The sequence below is a fragment of the Schistosoma mansoni genome, chromosome 1 (assembly GCF_000237925.1).
Source record: "Schistosoma mansoni strain Puerto Rico chromosome 1, complete genome".
NCBI lineage: Eukaryota > Metazoa > Platyhelminthes > Trematoda > Strigeidida > Schistosomatidae > Schistosoma > Schistosoma mansoni.
Genome location: NC_031495.1, coordinates 51,160,373 through 51,179,706, shown reverse-complemented (window position 1 = coordinate 51,179,706; position 19,334 = coordinate 51,160,373). Strand labels below are relative to the sequence as shown.

At 33.4% G+C, this 19,334-nt stretch overlaps 1 protein-coding gene across 1 annotated transcript in view; it reads right to left on the bottom strand.

Annotated features, from left to right (window-relative positions):
* Positions 1 to 226: 226 nt before the first annotated feature.
* Smp_161380 (putative DNA polymerase gamma) overlaps positions 227 to 19,334 on the bottom strand; it is a gene marked incomplete at its 3' end in the record, with an annotated part of 49,382 nt that continues 30,274 nt past the window's right edge. The window contains exons 10-18 of the mRNA XM_018794772.1: positions 16,254 to 16,406; positions 14,563 to 14,777; positions 11,219 to 11,272; positions 10,657 to 10,907; positions 7,612 to 7,800; positions 6,751 to 6,986; positions 5,276 to 5,464; positions 4,139 to 4,201; positions 227 to 403 (exon numbers count right to left, since the gene is read on the bottom strand). Coding sequence (XP_018649151.1) covers positions 227 to 403; positions 4,139 to 4,201; positions 5,276 to 5,464; positions 6,751 to 6,986; positions 7,612 to 7,800; positions 10,657 to 10,907; positions 11,219 to 11,272; positions 14,563 to 14,777; positions 16,254 to 16,406 — 1,527 coding nt within the window. The remainder of the gene's footprint in view (positions 404 to 4,138; positions 4,202 to 5,275; positions 5,465 to 6,750; positions 6,987 to 7,611; positions 7,801 to 10,656; positions 10,908 to 11,218; positions 11,273 to 14,562; positions 14,778 to 16,253; positions 16,407 to 19,334) is intronic.

Genomic DNA, 19,334 nt, shown 5'->3' with positions numbered 1-19,334 from the left:
CAACACTTACTCGCATAGATTATTGAAACAAATGTGTGCGTACTATAACAAATCATTCCAAAAAGTGCGAATACTGAACATATTATTAGCTCTTATCGCTAAGACTAAATAGGATGTACAAAAAACATTCAGTCCTTTAAATCAAAAATAGTATTTGCAAACAGTCTCTATAGAATATACAAAAGTGGATAAAAAGTAATCTGACAGTTCAAAATATAGTTCTATATCACAACTTCATAGATCCTCCAGTTTTGTCAAGAATATCTTGCATTGTTAAGGATTGACCCGGAGATACTCCATAACCGTTCTGTAAACCACTGGAATTTGATGGAGTAACACAATCATCTTTGGCCTCTTTACGAATGCAGGTATCAACCTCAACTGAACTGAAAAATGCTACTGACTGACAGAAAACAATTGATAAGAAAAAGGTGAAAGATAGTATTAGTAAAAAATAATTAATAACGCTGAAAAAAAGAAAAAGCTAAATTATGATAAAACTCAAACACTTAAAATTTCTGAAAAATTAGAAACTTCTACAAATCAAAAGTGTGTAGGGAATATTTTACACATTTATAATAGCACGATTATGATAATACAGCTATCCATAAAGAACAACGATGATTACATTAAAGTGACCAACGGGTTACTCGAAAATAATTGAAATTTAAAGGTACAGATAAATTTTAATCATAATTTACAGCTTAAAATCTTCATAAATATAAAAGTTGATTAAAACAATGGCTCACAATTCCAATGGCTTTCAAAAATTAATTTTTGACATTTATTCATCCACATTGTAAAATAAGGTGTGTGTATGTGTGTGTGTAAGGTCTATTGCTTAAGTTAAAATCTAATGATAATAACAATAAACATTTTAATACACATAGACAATTTTAAGAAACAAGAGTAAAATTTTATGTATTTGGTGTGATATAGATTGTTTTCATAAATAAGCTTAACTAAACAACTGAAGATTTCAAGCAGATATAAGGGGAAGAACAGTGGGAAAAGGGAGGAATAAATAAGTCAATACTCAAAATACACCACATAGTAAAATAATAATATCAGTGAATATATTCAATGTTAACACTAAAATAATTGAGTTTTATTCTCAGACTCTTATTATATAAGTCTTGAAACTTCAAAAAAAAATTGAAAAAAGGCATATTATGTTACATAACGCAGTTTAACTCTAGAAATAAGTTAAGCAAATATGAAGAAAATGGACTCATTCAATCAGTCTTCCTACCTTGACGACAATATCATCTGTTCATGTGCAAGCAAGACAGCATCATTATAATTAGTGGTATAACATATTCAGTTTCTGCTAGTATATTAAATGATTAATACATTTAAAAAATCATTAACACTTTCTCATTCGACAAGACGAATTCAGTGAAAGTAGAGTTAACATAATATCTGGGAGAGACAGTGTGATAGATAGTGGCTTATATAAGCCACTATCATTCAGTGAGCAGAATCTCTACAAGCTAAAAGTATCTCACAACAAAAGTAATGAAACAAATTACTCTGCTTTTCTCCAAGAACTTTATGTATTTTCCAAAACATATTATCCATTTTCAAATCCCAATTTTAGAAAACATTCACTACATCATCTCATTAAACTGAACGTCAATATATATTAACGAAACAAGTTACTTTCACAGTTCTTATCAAATATAAGTAAATACTTACATAGTAAATTCATTATCACCCACAAAATCATCCTTAACAAATGTCTCGGAGCAACAAACAAACCGACTTATAACACGAAAATATCAACAAGTCATCACTGAAAATCATCATTTATCTCAGCATCCGTACTTCACCACCTAGCCCATTATGCAGTGAAATACTAATAGATTGATTTCATTCAGAGTTTATTGTGAACACGGGAGATTGAGACAACAACTCATTCATTTACGTGTCACGTACAATCTGCATGGAACAAACTAAGCATTTCATACCTTTAACACTGTCATTCTCGCTATATCATAGCAAAGAATCTTTACGAAGAATTCTAAACCACTGCGTTAAACACCAAAAGCTATTTTGCCGATTCTCATTATCTTGTCTCCATATTACAGACACCTCCCTCCCCCTCCCCTCAAGAGTGTTATAATAACGAGAAAAAGAAATAAAAATGAAACTAACTACACCAAGACCAGTATGATGGTGAAAACTACAAGGATGAACAACCTATCTATCATTTCCGTTGAGTACATAAGCTAAAACAAACAGAAATACACGCACAACTAAAATCAATCACAACTGATTTGATACAACTCACCAAATACAGATTCCTGTACTCGCCTTACAGAGACACTTTATATGTGTATGAGAGAGTCAGTAATACTACCGAACTGCACGAAGTAAAATAAGTGGAGCAGGACTGGAACTCAATTGGAACTACAACAGGGTGGGCTGCATACATACAACATACAAGCCTCTCTCAACCCAACAAACAACAATAAAGTCGTGTACTATCCCATTCCCGTTGGCAGACCAAACAATCCAGAAATAAGAACATGACTACAACATTTCAAAAACTGGGTACTCCAACACGGCTAATCACAGATGGAAGTTATACAAAGTTGTGGACTGCTAAGAATCACTCTCCTTCAAGTCGGATAAAAGCCGCTCAATCCTTACTCTCTCTTGATGAAGACGAATATACGACTACAACAACACCTCAATTCAATTGTAGGATAACGAGAACAGCTTTATAAAAGAATCTTTACAATCTCAACTGAAAGTAATATAATAACATGGACATCTGTATATATGGTTGTTGAACTGCCCGGATAACACGTTGGTATATGTTTGAGGCCAATGGCACTCGGTTCCAGACCCAGACTAAACATCAACTCCCTGGTACGGGTACATGAAGCTGACGAGTTCCAAATGGGACAGAATACGTGTCCTGGATTCCACTGTTCGACACATTCTATCTATCATTATTTCGACTTTGTTTGCTTCCTCTAGTGATAATTCATTCTTTCACTGCGCTAATCTGAGGTGTAACAACTTGAACCAATCAATATTTGATCCAGATCCTTTTATCTATGACTGACTGAAGTCCTGGGATTGCCGTAAAGATGTTTAGGATAATTTATTTATTTATCTATTTGAACACATAAATATTGGTATAGGGAGACACCAAATATATAGAAATCCGTGGTTGAACAACTCACGTGACACAATTCAAAATTTGCTACAATTGCACGCATTCATTATTCTTTCTTATCTCTTTAATTGTGAACATTTGGCTACCTTTATCAATCTGGAAATAAACTGCTTCTTTCATCAGTCAATATATATGTGCATATATACGTTAATCTTGTTCCCCTTTTTCATCATCTTTTAGTAGTAGTCTTTGAATGTGCCGATGATATCATTTAGTCAGCAAAAACCGATTATAGCATCAAGGAAAACGGAACAGAACGTAAAATCATACCGAACAAATAGTAGTTTTATGGAGTTGAATAATTTCCAACAATCTAATAAATAAGTAGTTTTCAGTTACACTAAAATAACCATCATTCACAAAACTGCACGTCATATACATACGTGAATAATATTATAAACGTTCTAAGAACAATATTGATGGTATTTTTCATCGTTCTGTTTATATGATGAAAGATCACGGTGGTTCATTTCGGTAAAAAAAAAAAAAATCGAAAGTAGCTCTTGTGATTCTGATTGTCTTATTCATATGCTATATTCTCACCACATAATCACTAATCTTAAAAGTAACGCACATACCCTTTTATGGTCTAAATTTTAGTGTAGTCTCGTTCCTCATTGAGCTCAGAAAGCGAAACTCCACAAAAATCATCTACCTGAGCAAGAAATGGTATAAAATGTTCAGTTTTCATAAACTATCAAGCAATCGAGCATACATTTATAATAATTCAATAATGAACTAATAATCTGAACCAACCAAATGATTATCGTATCTATTTGCTTTATTTCGACTTATTCAAAAAATCTGTGATTTGCACAAATACATATTAAGCTCGTGCTCATAGCTATTATCATTTATTGAATAATAGCATAATATTATTTTAAGGTTGAACAATTAGTGAAAAGGAAGATATTTCAACAAAAAGCCAGTATCAATAAAAAGACTTACTTCTGGTAGATCGCGCATGCCTAATTGATAGACGAAGAATGTCCTTGTCAGTAGATTGCTAATCTGTTGAAATTATGTTTTCCGTAAAAAAATAGAAAGATAAATAAAGATGACGAACGTGTTGGAAACTAAGAGTGTTACACAATTTTATGGTGAGATTGCTATGAACAAAAAGTAGTTTGTATCATGAGCAAACAAATTAAGAAGAGGTGGAAATTAAAGAACATTCATCGAACAAACGTCGTCATAACTTCTCCGAACAAAACCTAATTAAACATGTTATTTCCATCGTTTCCAGAAATTTATTTTAATATTATCAGTAGTACGAATAAAATTTCGAGGTTATTTGAGAAATAGGCATAATGAGTAGCACATTTGTAGCTAATTAGTAATTCTTGGAGTTCATACAATCAATTATTGTCCCCTGATAGACTTACGACTCAATAAGCCATAAAGTGCTAGGATCGGGGGTTGCAAGCAATACCACATTTTTATTGATTTGTATGTTTCAAGAGTAATCTGTTCCTATCATGATGTGAACTAATTCAGTCATGTTATTTTTGTTAACCAATAGTACATTAACTACTGGAATAAAATATAATTTGGTTGACAATGACAATTACTTGATATCAGACTTTTAATTGTTTATTATGGTACAGGACAACCATTTGTCCCGGTACAGTAAGTATGCCACTTCGAAACAACATATATGGAAATCCAGTCACCAAAGATAATTAAGACAAAAGAAAAATGAGAACCAAGAAAAACCTATTATTAATCTGTATTGTGACTGAAAATGACCTTGGATACATTATTCCTAGATCGACAGGACGTCCTAGTCCACCAACAAAGAATCAATAGTTTCCAACTGATGCGTTACATTGCTCTAATCCATGTGACGAATGTACTCTCAAAAAATAATTTTAAAACTATATCACACTTCAAAAACATTTAGAATCATACATCTGTTTTATACATATAACATGGCTATCTATATCAATTTGATTATACCTGAAAATTGCTAAGCGTTTTGCGATTATTTACATAATATAATTCATTGAATTAAATAAATTAAACAACGATAATAATCATAATAATAATAATAATAATAATAATAATAATAATAGCTAAACTGACTTGCAAAGCTAATGCAACTTGATACATATGTGATTTCGGACAAATATATCGCAATTCATCATGAATACTAATACATAAACGTGCAGGAATTTTAAATTTATTTATAAGCCAACGCATTAAAACAAGCATACAATGTAAATAATCAACAGCGGAACTTTGTACAACCCAATTTACACGACTTGGTAAAAACTAAAACATGAACAAAAAGAAGTATACAATTAAAATTCGAAAAGATAATTCGTATTAAACAATGATATGAATATGGTAAGTAGTAATTTCTGAAGAGAAAAAAGGGTTTATGGTGATCAGATCATTCAGTTTTCTACTTAGAAATGGAAAATTCAAACAACACATCTACTGTCTACTATTTCAGATTGAGTAGTCAGATAGTATGATAAGGTTTCCATATAGAAGTTCGACTCACATAAACCTGAACTTGGTAACTGATTTAAATCAGCGCTAATTTTAACTGCTGATTGTTTAATGTTATTTATCATGCAAGTTAACCTTTACAACTCAAGTAGAATAATCATAATCCTTTTTTTTACTGTGTCTTTTTCTAACTAAATTGGAGGTGCATCCACTCTTTGTGTTCTCTCAAACTCTAATCTTCTGAACTCTTCATGTCTCTATCTTTTTCTCTTTCCAAATTTATTTCACTGGATTATACTCCTTCAATAACATCTTCAAACCCTAATCTTTCGGATTACTGTTTATACTCTTACTACTTCTATCACGCGCTATGCTGACTAGTATTGACAATGGTTGGAAGAGAGTTAGGGGAGGCCAAACCAAAACGTGGCATCAGTTCTTGAGGTCAATAACTTCTAGTCTGAGTCATGTTGGTAGATGCAGACTACTTGGTCGGGGTCCACGTGACTATCGTAACCAATGGTTGGAGACTCTGTGTGACATTGCTCAGAATCGATCCCAATGGCGTAGGTGTATATACTCTTTATCTTCCCTTAAACCGTGAGATTAAAATTGATTCATATCTGCCTTCCTGTACTATATCCTTATATACAACCTTTCTTTTATATATTCCCATCACTAAATTAACTACTTCTAAGAATTCGGTGTTCATTTTGTTGTGCTAACGAGGTATGGCAACTTGGTCCGATGTACGTACGTACGAAGTTCTACGTTGCGACTGACTGCCTGACTGAAATTAGACTATTACTGTGCAGTAAGATTATGATACACACATATACATTACTTATTGTAACGAAATATTAGCTAAGTCTGAGCGGCAACAACTTTTTATTGATTTAACAAGAAGGATAAAGATCATGTTTCTAAAAGTCAAATTTGTCATTATTACGTAGCTTATGGAACACTGAAGTATGAGAAGAGAAGTTCATCATCAACAATAGACAGAAAGTTCTATATTATTATCATTATAAGAATATTTCATGATAAAATATATGATAAACAAGATATTTAAAGAAAACTAAAAAAAATTCCTGAATACTTACATCATCTTTAACAAGTTTCGGATTCAATGCACGAGTTAGTTGTGCATTTAAAAATGGTGTACGAGGCTCTGGACTACGAGCAATTGATTCCAACTGATTGAATACAGCTGACTCACTTCCACCCTGCCATTTAGACGTTGATATTGAAGTACCATCGTCGGAAGGAAAAGAGTCCACAATAGTTCGGCGTCCTTTAGTAATTTGAAAAAGTTGTTTTGCTTTTAAACTAGCTTGTTCTGGCTAAAATGGTTGGAAAGTTAAAAAAAAAAGAGAGGAGTAATATAACAGCTCTAGTCAACTTGAAATACAATTTATTCACGGATAACATTTGAAGTGCTTATGCAGTTGAGCACCAAAGGAATTCCTCACACAAACGAAACGATAATATTGTGAAATAATAACAAAAGGAAACATCCATATGATCAATAAATAAATAGACAAAATCAGTGTCTTACAAAAGACACATTTTAATCAAAAATACAACCAGGATAAATTTGTGTTAGTCAAGACGGTTCACTTTGCTTTATGGAATATGTAATATATCCCTGTCACTTGCCTTTTTTTAGCAATGTCTAATAACATATCGAGTCACACTGAGTTCCAAAATCTTCAAAACACTATGCAGAGAGTTGTGACATATAAACATATAACAACCCTATACATCTATTCTCTACATCACGGCGCGATTTCGAAAGTTGACCACCTCTTTGTTTTTCTTACTTACTCCTAAAATCCGCAAACAATCCACCACAAAGATGCTATTGGGATGGCAACCATAAAACATCTCCAAGACATCACCGTCAAATGTAAACTATCGTTCAAAGAAAAGAACACTGTATAAAGGGTAAGGATCAAAGCAACTCACAGTAATATTACAAAATTTTGCTAATAAATGCGATGCAAATTCAATGCCTGAACCATATAGTCTAGAATAATTCAACACCTTCGATTCACTTCGTTTAATACCCATTTCTTTAGCTATTTTTGTATGTAAATCAGTTCCATCAAGTTTGTTGCCTTGTAGTGTCATCCAACCATATGGGGTTGAACCTGATAAGAACATTAACAAACATATACACACACATACAAGATCATAAACAATGAGGTGAAAAAAAGTTTGACGGAATCATATTTCGAAAATTGGAATGTAGAGAAGATATATTTATTAAAATGTTTGGTTATAAAATTGTTTCCACGATTGTTATATCCCCTGGCGAATTATGAATCATAAATCTGAGGTCTATTTATGGACAAATGTAATACGCCTATTCCTATTGGATAGTTGTTAAATAAGTGACCTAGTCGTTTCCGTGTTCCTCTTATCATAACCTTTATTTTGACCTTGGAACTATTATTATTGATTACTTTCCCCCTAGCTACAGCCACATTGGCCAATTACTGTACAAATGTTATTTTTCTATTTTTGATATATGTGGTCTGTTTGGTTAATATATATAACCCAGTATGCTTGTAAATAATGATTCATATTGCTGAGGCTGTTATTTGTGTTCTGGACTTAACGGCTGGGCTAGGCAGATAGGAAGGACCGAATAGCACCCAAGACTGCTCGTACGTATTTCCTGTATCATTGGACATATATATATATATATTAAGAGGGCAAATTGATACGTTATAACAACGATCTATTTTATTCATGTTAAAAATAATAAGGACTAAAAAATAGATAAGCAGTACATGAATAATATCCTGAAATTATTATTTACTAAGAGTTCATCACAATTAACTTAAACATGAATGAAATGAACTCAACACATACAAGCTGAAACAGAGTTTAGCAAGGCAGGTGTATCCATTATACCACATTCTCCAATAATAATCATAGTGTTATTGATAGATTAATGGATCGCTTCTGTTTTGGTTGACTTTCCATGGGGCTATGGCTTCTTATTTTATTTTCATATAAAAAAATCCATTGATTTGTCTTGACGTAAGTATAATACGAAAGAAAATAGTTGAACAATTGATCTTTAGATGTATTCTTCAAATTATTTAAAACATTCCCCTGACCGGTGAATCTTGATTGCTTTATTTCACAAAACATTTCCAAACAAACACATCGCTGATGAATTTTAGTTAGACCACCATTGAAAACCAGGAAGCACTAGGCTAGTGGAATTCAACAACGTCGAGTATGAGAAAAGTTATCCCCAGCAGGTAATGGAAGATGATCACGTATTATCGTCAACTGGTTGAAATTGGAAATCTAACCAACTGAATACTGGCTCAGCGGCTAAACACTAACCGTTCGCTGCGAGATCTGAAGGTCCCCGGTTTGATCTGTTTTAGGGTTGCGAATGAGTTCTGATGAGAAATCCCACGATAGGATGAAAACGTTGCCCAATATTCCTTGCTTTTCAGTGATTTAAAAAAAAAACTTGGGTTGGTTTGTAGTGCCGTGCTTCGCTAATCGTTCACCTCGTTAACTACAGGTTTCTAATAGACAATTTCTAGAAATCCTTTCACTGATAATTTATAAAGTAGGGGTTTTTCATTCATTAAAAATTCCATAAACACTAAATTAATACGCTGTATACTGTATTGTACTATTGACAGAAACTGTTATGACAGTAAACATTGACTTGATATAATTACTTGAATAACAGAAGAGGTTAAACACAAACAGTTTAAACAAGCAACAATCAGATTTAAAATCTCAACTGAATAAAAAACAGAAACATTAGCCAATCGCTTGACTGTAATTCAATAATTAAAACATTTATCACAGTATACAAAACAAAAAAAAGTATGAAAATGAAGGCCAGTAGTAAACAGATAACAATAGTCAGAAGGGGTTTTGTGGAGATTTAATATTTCCATAGTTGAAAGCGTTAGTCAATTGAAGGTAGACTACCAGGAAAAACCTGGAAGCACTGGACGGCCGTTTCGTCCTATTGTGGGACTCCTCAGCAGTGCGCATCCACGACCTCGCCTCAGTGACCAGTGGAGTTCAAACCACGTCTGTTGTGAGATAACAACTCACTGAAGACAATTGGTGAACGCTTGCTCAAAATTCGTGGATTGGTTGGAGTTAGACATAAACACCTCCGGATGCCGACTCAGTGGTCTATCGGTTACGTGTTCTGGCGCGAGAGTGGTAGGTTCTGGGTTCGAATCTCGCGAGGCGAGGTCGTGGATGCGCACTGCTGAGGAGTCCCAAAATAGGACGAAACGACCGTCCAGTGCTTCCAGGTTTTTCCTGGTGGTCTACCTTCAATTGACTAACGCTTTCAAGATAATAATAAATCAATTATATTCACCACGTCAAAAATATGCTCTTAAACAAAAGACAGTTAGCTGATCTGCAATATTTTTCCATTAAAACACAACTTATCAAAACAATGATCATTATTTAGCTTTGAAGTGCTTCAAATTCAATAGATTAATATATACAGAAAAACACTAGTAATATAAGATTTTTTTCAGAAAATTTATTATTTATTTGTTACAAATGACAATCATTGAGGAAAATATCTCGCATTAGTTCGATTCATTCAACTAATGATAGAGAATATTGTTACAATGTGATAGAAGCATTAATTGCTGTTTTCTTATAATTTTCAATCAATTTTTCTGTATTACTACCAAAGAAACTATAAGAATCAGTTATCCTAGCTAATATTAGCCGAATTAGTTATCATTGTAGACGACCTTATTCACCACCATTGCACTGGAATCTATCATCCAGAATCAATAATCCAATACAGAGAGTAAGCCATTATCAATATAAGTAAACGGTAAACGAGTGTTCAAATGATTATTTATAGTACATTGTCATCGATAACTATTATATTAGTAAAGAATTATTATACTGAATAGAAAAATAATTTTAAAAGCATTGCCATACTGATGAAGCATAAAAGCAGAATAAATAAGGATAATAATTACCTTGAAAACCAACACCTGCATCACCAATTAAAGCAGCAATCCACATTTCTTGTGAATCAACATCAGCCCCAACAAAAACATAACCAGGAGGTGATTGAACCATAGCTTTGATTTCACTTCCTAATCGATTTTCATCAGCATTACTAGCAGTTAACCATAATGGTTCAACAGCTCTTCTAGACACTGTACCACAAGTTATAACTTGAGGTAGAATAGCTCCGTAGTTCGCTTTACAATTATACGATTGATCACTATGATTAGACAGATACATAAGAGAATTAAAGAACAATTGATAGTTTAAACATATTTCATAACGAAACATCTTCATAGTTTACATCATGAAATGATCTTAGATAGATGACCATTGAAAATCAACAAGCATTGGACAACTGTTTTGTCTCAATACAGGATAAATGTATATGTATTATAATAAATCATTCATATAATGAAATAACCGATTGGAGACAACAGTGACAATTCTATTCGTACATAAGTAGTATACACGAATCAAATAAGTTAGAACAAAAGAAATAAAAAAGATATTAAGTGTAAAAACGCTTACTTTAAAACATTTTTTGGTAGTTGATCATGTGGTAACCAAATAGCCATTTGAGATCTGTAAAATGATTTGTTACATCATTGTTAATAATGTAGAAAAATCATAATTTCTTTGGCGATAAAATGTGAATAATTTCAAGGGTGAGAATATCCATAATTATTATTGGCTCACGTTCGAGAATATTAAGACGAGTCAGTGACTTAGTGGTTCGAAAATACACCTATCAACTTATAGACTACCTGTTAGAATCTTATAACACATACTTTGGGTTAGGACAAACATTCGCAAAAAAATTGTACGACTCAATGTTGGTTGTATTGAACATGTACTTAACTAATAAATGTTTTTATTTTGTTAAGTCTTTCGATCTTACAGGACTTTGTGTCTACTAATTCACAAGTTCTTGTGGAGCAAGGTACATACGTCAGTACTTGTTTCTAACTTGTATATGGTAACTTGACCCAGTGTGATTCAACAAGGTTGAAATGGAAGCAGTTAGAAGTTCCATTCTTCAACATCTAATTGACTATAGCCACTCCACTGATTGATCTTGAGATTATTTATACAATTCGGCTAAATCTACCTAGATTTATTCGTATCTAGCTCGTTAACATAGCGTGGTGAACAAGAAGCGAGTGGGGACAACCGAATGTGTTTGACACGAAAACTACAGACTATCTCACTAAAATCTGACAACCATACAGTAAACAGTTAATTTGCAAACTATCAATCAATTGTTTCAATCTTGAACGTTCCTTCTGCAAATATCAGTCTATCGTCTCCAATAATTATTGTTCATGCATTTTCATACCAATTGTGTTTTGTTCCCGTTCATCCGTTATCGAACTTCTACTGAAGTACATTTAATGCCCGACCATCGTGACATACTATTTATGTGGATATAAGTAACCCATACCACAATAGCAAAAGCTCTTGCTCTCCATGAGACGAAGCCAGAAGTATGCGTACAAAAAAAGTATGTCTTATCCTAACCAAGGTCTTAAACTATGATTATTGTATTTCATATTTGAAAATATCCCCTCTCTCCGTAATTATTTTTCGTATCCCCATGATTTTATTCGTAAATGTTTCTGACATCCCTTCATTTAATTTAACCCCTCTATTATCTTGAATTATGGTAACAAAACTGTTTTAATTGTTTTCCTACATTCACATTATAATTTGTTGCTAACTTATTAATTTTACAAGGATTTTACTTGTACATACAATGTATTTTTGTTACTATTTACACTATGTAGTCTTGCATTATAACTTTATTATTACATCATGTTCGCTCTTTGTTCATATGTCTTGACGGAACTAATACTTTGAAAAATTTTCATATAAATAAATGATTGTACAGTATGATGATAAATTCGTTGAAAAGAAATTCCTTCGCTGAACTTCATGTTTATAATACTGATTAATAGTTAACAGTTCGCAGCCAGTCGGTTATATGAATCATAGAATCTGGCACATATGTCCACCGCTTAAATTTCCACACTTCATTAGCACAGCGAGAAAACATTATCAAGATATAACCAGTAGTAGAAAAAATTAAGTAAATAAAGAGGAAAAAAGCAAAGTATTTCGGGACTCAAGATTCAAGAGATGACAAGGTGTATCCAACTGAGACATTTCCCTTACTGGTTACGATGATTGCGCGGATTCCAAACAAAGAGCGTGAAGCTATCTAAGTGCTTCAGATCAAATCTGACATAGACTGATGATCCCAAAATACATGAAATTAAGAATCCAATATCTATTGCAAGTGTTTAACGGTAACTATGTTACGTAAAATGTATGAAGTTGTTGGTTTTTTATGAGTCCAATATCATCTCATGAGTAATTTACTTACCAGTGTATATCACTATGATAGGATTTTGAATCAACCAAACATATTTCCCTATGATTGTGTTTAGAAGAAGACTACATAACACAGTGAATGCACTGTATAATTGTTAAAACTTGATAAACAATTCAGTTAGTTTAAGGTAGTCCTCTAGTTAAGAACGACTGAGATTCTTTTAATATGAACGAATATTAATGCGAATTCAATAGCACGGCCACTGACATAACGCTTCAATAGTTATCACTATATGAGAGAATTTAGGGGGAAGATATGAGAGTAGAAAAAGCTTAAAATTCCACTAAGATAAAATTGAAGTAGAATAATTCTCTATATATTTATCTCCTACAGAAAATGATAGGTTATCTAGTTTTTCCGAATGAATGTTAGGTTATTTTTTGCAATCATAACCCCGAGTACACTATTTCTAATTTGTATTTTCCCATGTCTTGCTCTTTTGTGATTAGTTTTTACCACTCTTAGTTTACTTAATTTCCGTGTACCGAGGTCGTGTCTTTATCATCACACATACACAGGGCTGTTTCATTTCAATTTATTTTCGTTAATGCTAAGTTTTCTTCTGCGTTAATGCCTTCTTTCTGGATACCATCATTAGAGATAATTGTTGAAGTTCTTCGCTATGTTATCGGATTTGCAACAGATTCCATTCATATTAAAATAATATGGATCGTTTGTAATTAACAATTACCGTGGATTGAATCAAACAAAAAACACATGATATAACGGCAGTAGGAGAACATAAACTTGGGGCATAAAGCAAATTAGCAGACTAAAAATGATAACAACCAATTAGAAGACAGTAAAAATCGCAGGAAAGTATGAATTAACAAAAATTGTTGAAGTGGTTATGAATATATTAAAGTCAGACATTAGCGTCGTTGGATGCCGGCTAAATGGTCTACAGGTTTAGTGTTTGTGTGCGAGACCGAAGGTCCTAGATTCGAGTACCGCGTGCAGTGTCGTGGGTGCACGTTGCTGAGGAGTACCATACTAGGACGAAACGGCTGTCCAATGTTTCCAGGTTTTCAATGGTGGTCTAGCTTGCATTGACACGCAAATCCAACTGATAAAAAAGTGATTATTGTTGTAAGAAATAAAATTGCATTTACTAACAAAAACTAGATAACTTGAGGTAAATCCTGACAAAAATCTGCAAACATTGTCTTTGTTCTTGTTTCGTTAAAATAAAAAAAATGCAACATCACTTGCGTCTGTGGAATGCAAATAGGTGTATTTGACTAAAAATCCTTATTTAATTAGTGGAGTAATATGAAACTAATGATGTTGGGAAATGTACTTGCCAGAAAAACAATAAATAAGTACAAAATGTTACTGGAAAAAACCCAATGAAAACTAATGAAATAAAATGTAGATTAGTCTAAAATCGTGCAAAATTAATTACTAATCAGATTAGCATTTTACTTTAATATCATTTAAAGTATTAAGTTTGTAATTAAAAAACTAAGTATAAAATTACTTAATACGTTTTGAATAACTTTGCCAAAATGTAGCATGAACACGATCATGAAGTAAACGATCAGCTAACCCCATAACTGGCTTTAATTTTATTGTATCAGTATTTGCTGAAATTGTATCATTAGGATTAAAATCTGCACTGTGTAAACGATGAGAAGCAATATGACTTTGAAATGAACGAGAAAGTGGTGAACCGACTGGAAGTCCAGTACCTGACTAAATAATAACACATATTGTGTATATTAATATTGAGTTAAGGATAAACAAGTGGAAAATGTCGAAGATATTGTATTACAATGTTATTTTGGAGAATAAAAATAATAGGTAGAAGAAAAAAACACCTTTATTGAACTTAGTTCGAAATAATTGATTGAACTATGTACTTTAAGAATGATGTCCACATTCCTATTTCAAATGACGATTAAGTAAAAATCAGAGTTTATTTGAACATTAAAAAGTCAAATAATTTTCAAAAAATGTTCTGAACGATTGTAAGGGATACCCACCTACCGGGACAAAATTATCATCATATCTCTTTTCATCGCTTAATATATTTGATACATAAATTCTGTAGTTACTGATTCTCCTTTCCATCCCAAAAATACACGACGTAGAAAATATATAAATCTACGTGGTGGTGCTTCTTCAGTCCATAAGTGATTAGATCCGTGAGAGATTGAAAATATCTTATGAAACTGCGGAATAAGTAATGTTCCGCATTTATGAGATAAAGATTGAAAGCAAACTTTACCCATTACAGACATTTAGTGTAAGCTAAGGATAAACGACAACAAAATCTTGATTGTCCTCGGTTGATCTGGATAAAAGTGAGTCAAGAAAGACAATTCTTTTAAAACAAACTTCTACTGTATTGGTTATATATATAATAGTTATTTCTACATATATAGCACTTTGAAGACTTATTTCACGAAGAGTACACTAAAGAGAGAAATACTATGTATGAAGATATTACTAAAATAAGGTGAACGCTCCATATTTGTTAATTATCTCAACAGAGACAGTGGTACTATTAAAAGGTTAAAATATCATTCTTCGCTCTACAAGTTATACACAAGTAATGCACTCCAAGCGAGAACATTTAACATCTGCAATACTGCTTTTATCTCTTATTAATTTTCGTTTACATTTCTACTCATAATAATTCTCCACATCAAAACTTCTTTCACTTTTACTCTGGATAGAGAAGCTTTTCCACTGTTGTTTCATCACTTTTTTTATTCCGTTGAAATTTTGTATTCTTCTTAAGAATATAGTAAACAAACTTATATTACTGTTTACCTCAATCAGTCTCCATTAATACCTCATAACTAATCTTCTGAGTAAGATTTATAGTTAGTCATCGTCAACTTCAGCATCAGCACAAGTTGCCATACAACAACAGCAGAGAGAAATGAAATTAACAAGTACGGCAAAAGAGATCAGTTATATTGTAATAACTAAACAAAAGGGAATTAAGAAATCAATCTTGGAGTGTCCTACAATAAAATCAAGTCATTTCATTTGTAACAAATGTCTAGCATTAGGATTTTAAAACAAAAGTAAGAAACAAGTCGTATAAAACGTGTTAAAATATCTCTTTTGCAATCCTGAAAAATTGTTTAGAGTCAATATTCAGATATAAAGATAAGGATAATATTAACTAAAATAGTAAGGAAAAAACATTAGAATTACCTCATGAGGAAGATGTTTAAACCAGCATGTCGGTATAACAGGATTTACAGTGTCGACTGCATATCGGACAGCATTGCGCCGCCGATAATTTGAATAGTTCGAAGAATTCTGATCAAACCGATTGGAGTTTAACCAGAAAGCGGAGCCTTGAGCCTTTATTGTCAAATAATAATGATAATAATAATAATAATAATAATAATAATAATAATCAAGAACTGTATAATTGGCTTCTAATATTTCGTAGATTTATTTTATGAATCAAACGCCTAGTAGGTAGATAATTATAAGTAATCTTTTTTTTAAACAAACCTCTTAAAATAAATGTATTTTGTAATGAAACTCATACAAGCACAAGTTTATATATTCAACTGTAGAGTCACACAGGTCATATGGAAACGAGTGATAAAAGCCGTTTACTCAACACAGAGTTTAGAACTTGAAAACTACTGGTTGAAAGTTATATGTTTTAATCAACAAGCTATCATAATATTCTATACAAACATTAACTTTTGCTTTACAATAGTTTAGTCGGGAAATGTACGAAATGCATATCCTGTCACAAAAGCTGACAAGTGGGAAATTTAACCGGTTTAATAGACAAATATAATTACTATTTAAGATGACATATTTCTGTGAGAGGTTGTTTTACAATACCGCAAGTACTCATGTATTCCGAAATTTGGAAGATATTTTCTCTAGACAAAACCTGATTTGTTAACGGCTTCCCTGGGTTTTCTAACTTCAATTTTTAATTATGAACTTCATAATAATAATTGCCGATTGTAAAAGCCCCGAGATTGTGATAGTTATGTTAGAGTCACCCTACAGTAATCAAGCAGCTTTCGACTATAAACTAGAAGAATTAAAAATCATCAGAATCTTGAAGAGAGGATATTTGATAAACTTCAATTTGTCAAACGGTTATTCTTACAAATATTGAAGGTTGGCTTTTTTTAAAGAAATGGTGCTTTTCTTATGCTTTCAGTCAAGCAAAATTAAGGAATGAATAAAAATGTGGAAGAACATGAAACTGTAGCTAACTTGGTTAATTTATACTCACCGACAAATTAATTAGACGAACTAGCAGAAAACAGGAATCTTATTTCTGATATCAGCTGATTAAAGTGAGTTAAAAAGATATACTGACGAACAACTTCGATATGCCAATCCATAAAAATTCTACTTATTAAGTCAGAATTTGCTTAATATTTAACAGCTGTCATTTATCAATCTTATAAATATTTCGAAAAATTCTACTTTACATAAAAAGAACAAAAAACAAGCAATTCACTGGAAATTGGCTAATTGTAAAAATGTCCGATTAGTATTACTTACTTACTTACTTACGCCTGTTACCCCTCGTCGAGGAGCATAGGCCGCTCACCAGCATTCCCCATCCAACTCTGTCCTGAGCCTTCCTTTCCAGTTGCTATTCATCCTTTTCATATCGGCTTCTATTTCCCGGCGTAGTGAGTTCTTTGGCCTTCCTCTTTTCCGCTTCCCTTCCGGATTCCAAGTTAGGGATTGAGTCGTGATGCACATTGGTGATTTCCTTAATGGATGTCCGATCCACTTCCAACGTCTTTTCCTAATTTCCTCTTCAACTGGAAGCTGACTTGTCCTCTCCCATAAAACGCTGTTGCTGATAGTATCCGGTCAATGGATGTTGAGTATTTTGCGTAGACAACTGTTTATAAATACTTGTACCTTCCTGATGATGGCCGTAGTAGTTCTCCACGTTTCAGCTCCATACAGTAGGACTGTCTTGACGTTCGTATTAAAGATTCTGACCTTGAAATTGGTTGAGAGTTGTTTTGAGTTCCATATGTTCTTCAATTGTAGAAATGCTGCCCTTGCTTTGCCAATCCTCGCCTTTACATCTGCATCCGATCCCCCTTGTTTATCAACGATGCTCCCCAGGTATGTGAATGTTTCCACCTCTTCCAGAGTTTCGCCATCAAGTGTGATTGGGTTGGTGTTCTCCGTGTTGCATTTGAGAATCTTGCTTTTCCTTTGTGAATGTGGAGGCCTATCGATGCGGAGGCTGCTGCTACATTTGCGGTCCTCATCTGCATTTGTTCGTGTGTATGAGAGAGGAGGGCTAGGTCATCTGCGAAGTCCAAATCATCTAATTGATTCTGAGCTGTCCATTGTATTCCGTATTTCCTTTCAGATGTCGAATTCTTCATAATCCAGTCAATCATTAGAAGGAAGAGGAATGGGGAGAGTAGACAGCCTTGTCTGACTCCGGTCCTTACTGGAAATGAATCTGTCAGCTGTCCTCCATGCACCACTTTGCACTGTAGTCCATCGTATGAGTTTTGGATAATGTTGACAATCTTTTCAGGAACTCCATAGTGTCGAAAAAGTTTCCATAATGTTCTCCTGTCCACGCTGTCAAACGCCTTCTCATAGTCAATGAAGTTGATGTATAGTGATGAGTTCCACTCAACTGATTGTTCAACGATGATTCGTAGTGTCGCAATCTTGTCTGTGCACGACCTATCCTTACAGAATCCAGCCTGATGATCCCTAAGTTCGGCGTCTACTGCGTCTTTCATCCGATTCAGCAGCACTCTGTTGAAAACTTTTCCTGGTACTGATAACAAACTGATGCCTCCGTAGTTCTCACATTTGCTCAGATCTCCTTTCTTTGGTATTTGATGAGATATCCTTCTTTCCAGTCTGTTGGCACTTGTTCCTCTTCCCAAATCTTCTTGAATAGAAGGTAAAGCATATTTGCAGTTATTTCAATGTCTGACTTCAGTGCTTCTGCTGGTATATTGTCAGGTCCTGCCGCCTTCCCACTTTTGATTTGTCTGATGGCCATCTTGACTTCTTCGATCGTTGGTGGAGTGACATCTATTGGAAGGTCAGTGTGGGCTGCTTCGATGTTCGGTGGATTCAATGGGGCTGGTCTATTCAGCAGTTCCTCGAAGTATTCTGCCCATCTTTTCCTCTGTTCTTGAATCTCAGTGATTATCTTTCCTTCTTTGTCCTTGACTGGTCTCTCTGGTTTGCTATATCTCCCTGCCAATTTCTTCGTTGTATCATATTCCCTTCTCTTGCAGCTTTTTCCGC